Raw genomic sequence first — 2,814 nt, 5'->3', positions numbered from 1 at the left:
AGAGGAACTGCAGGAGCCCACATGGGCTTCTCCCGCGTCACTCCTTATGCACCTACCGACCACAGTGGGCTCCAGGTCCACGAACACCACTCTGGGAACGTGCTTGCCGGCCCCTGTCTCACTGAAGAAGGTGTTGAATGAGTCGTCACCACCTCCGATGGTTTTGTCACTTGGCATCTGACCATCAGGCTGAATGCCGTGCTCAAGGCAGTATAGCTCCCAGCAGGCATTGCCGATCTGGACACCCGCCTGCCCCACGTGGATAGAGATGCACTAGCGCTGGAAACCAGAACACAAACATGACACTCATCCTCAAAGCATTTGAGCTATATGACATGGGAAGTGTAATTCTGTGTGGCATCTCAGTGTCTCAGCTCACATTTTTTCAAACATGGTGAGTTCAGGTGCTTGCTGAAAACCTGAGAGCAGAATTCAGTCTCTAGGACCACAGTGCAGAACCAGCTCCCAAAGCTGTTCTGACCTCCAGGGCAGCTGCTGCACACACAGATACGTCGATTTACGTAAAGAGCAAGATGGTCCTTTAATGTTTTTTTTTGTTTTTTTTTTCTTTTTGAGACAGGGTCTCCCTGTAGCCCCTGGAACTCACTATACAGACCAGGCTGGCCTCGAACTCACAAAGATCTGCCTGCCTCTGCCTCCCAAGTGCTAGGATTAAAGGCGTGTGCCACCACACCCGGCCCTTTAATGTATTTTTAAACCCTAGCAAGGCTGGAACCATGCGTCAAAAGAAAACAACCCCTACAAAAGATAAGCATTACAAATGGAGACTGTTCCACTTTGTTTCTCCATTGCTGTGACAAAACACTCTGACCACACCAGCACAGGGAGGAAAGGGTTATCTGGCTCACATCTCCCAGGTCACAGTTCTTCAGGGAGCCCAGGCCATGGAGAAACACTGCTTACTGGCTTGCTCCCCTGTCCCCTGCTCAGCTTGCTTTCTTATGCAACAGACCCACCTGCCCAGGGGTGGCACCATCCACAGCGGGCTGGGCTCTCCCACATCACTCAACCACCAAGATGCCCCACAGGCAGGGCCCCAGGCCAGTCCTATGGAGGGAATAGCAATTCCCCAAATGAGGCTCTTCTACCCAGGTGTGTCAAGTTGACAACTAACCCTATCCAGAACAGCTTAGTGAACAGCACTCCACCTGAGGCATACAGTAGGCAGCACTCCATCGAGATTCATACCCGTGCTCACTGTGCTCTGGAACCTCACCACTGTATTTGTCCCTGAGTCACAGGGACCAAACAGCAGACATGAAATGGTGAAGCCAGACTTGGCGGTCACGGACAGTCACCAGAGCCCTGGAGGCCGAGGCAGGAAACGCCCAGACCCTGTGGCCCAGGCGTCCATTCCCTTCCACCCTTGCTACATGGGCCTGTTCTTTCGAGTAGACACAGACCCTTCAAAGGTCCTCAGCTGGGTTGGGGAGCTGCTGAGTGCTGAGCTCAGAGCTGAAGTAACCCCCTCCCCCAGCGCCCCGTCGTGGCCTCTCCAGGGACTGCTGTGCACATACCGAACCCAGACAGGCTCCTTCCCGGAGGATTGGGGCTCTCCGGGCTTGCAGACCTGACCCGGTCATCCTGCACCTTGAATCTGCGTCCGGAAGCATCCCCCTCCAGAAACCCCAGGGGCAGACAGGACGTCAGAGCTCCTAGGGGCAGCAACTTCGTCCTCCCTGAGCATCCTGATACTCACGCCGGGCAGCCTGGGCCGAGGCACCGCCGTTCCTGGTGCTCAGGGGCCCCTGGCTGCCCGCGGGGAGCAGCGGGCCTGGAGGCCCAGGAGACGTAGGCCAGACGGCACGCACGCCAGACCCCACGCATACAGACACGCCAGACCCCACACACGCCAGACGCAGCCCCCGCAGGATGCCAGGTCCTGGGCAGTCTAGAGCCGTGGGCGGCCGTCGTCCTCCCCACACCACGGCCCCGCAGCCCGGCTTCCCCATGCTGGACTCCTCCGGCCACGGCAGCCACCTTGACGCTCCTCTAAGCCGCCTCAACTGCTTGGAGCGACCACGCGCAACAGCTGCAGCCCGCCAGATGCCCCGCCCGCCAGACGCTGCACCCCACGGGACGCCAGGCCCTGAGCAGACCCCAGCCGGGGCGGCCGTCGCCCTTGCTGCAGATAGAACCTGCGGCCCGGCCTTCCCGCACGCCCGAGCCTCACCATGCTGGACTCCTCCGCCACCTCAGTCGCTTCAACGCCTGGAGCTCGCGCTCAACAGCTGCAGCCACGGTTGCAAAGGCTAGCGAAGCCTGGCTCCGCGGATGCTCATTGGTCCAGAGCGTCTCAGGGGCGGGCTCTGAGGTCCAGATCCTGTTTCTGGTTGGCTGTTGCGCAGCGCGGAGGGCTGGCGCTTTCTGTTTGGGTGAGGCTTTGGCGGGAAGGCTCCAGGGTGGCTGACGGTCCGCGTGGACTTGGAGACTGTGCAGCCCTTGACGCAGGCGCAGTCAGGCCGCACTGGTGTGCACATGCGTGCGGGAGGGGTGTGCCTGGCACCCTCAACTCGCCGCTCCGTTGTCCTCAGCTCAGGAAAGCGGGAAGCAGTTTCCCCTCTTGGTCGGGCGGATCTCCCTGCCTGAGAGAAGTAAGTTCCAGGGCTTGGGAAGTCTGTGGGATAGTCACCGGCCCTTCTCTCGTGGGGCTGGCCACGTAGCCCAGGCTGGCCCCCACCTCCGTGTAGCTCAGGCTGGTCTCCCCTTCTGTGTAGCTCAGGCTGGCCCCTACTTCTGTGTAGCTCAGGCTGGTCTCCAACCTCTGTGTAGCTCAGGCTGGCCCTTGTCTCC

At 59.6% G+C, this 2,814-nt stretch overlaps 1 protein-coding gene across 1 annotated transcript in view; it reads right to left on the bottom strand.

Moving 5' to 3' along the window:
* Window positions 1–2,238, bottom strand: part of LOC103745382 (tubulin alpha-3 chain-like) — a 4,157-nt gene extending 1,919 nt beyond the window's left edge. The window contains exons 1-2 of the mRNA XM_008847298.2: window positions 2,195–2,238; window positions 57–279 (exon numbers count right to left, since the gene is read on the bottom strand). Of these exons, the coding sequence (XP_008845520.1) occupies window positions 57–177 (121 nt within the window). The 5' untranslated portion in view covers window positions 178–279; window positions 2,195–2,238. The remainder of the gene's footprint in view (window positions 1–56; window positions 280–2,194) is intronic.
* Window positions 2,239–2,814: the final 576 nt, after the last annotated feature.

Source organism: Nannospalax galili, unplaced genomic scaffold (assembly GCF_000622305.1).
Source record: "Nannospalax galili isolate Female #2095 unplaced genomic scaffold, S.galili_v1.0 scaffold3983, whole genome shotgun sequence".
NCBI classification, from domain to species: domain Eukaryota; kingdom Metazoa; phylum Chordata; class Mammalia; order Rodentia; family Spalacidae; genus Nannospalax; species Nannospalax galili.
This window is presented reverse-complemented; position numbering and strand designations above follow the sequence as displayed.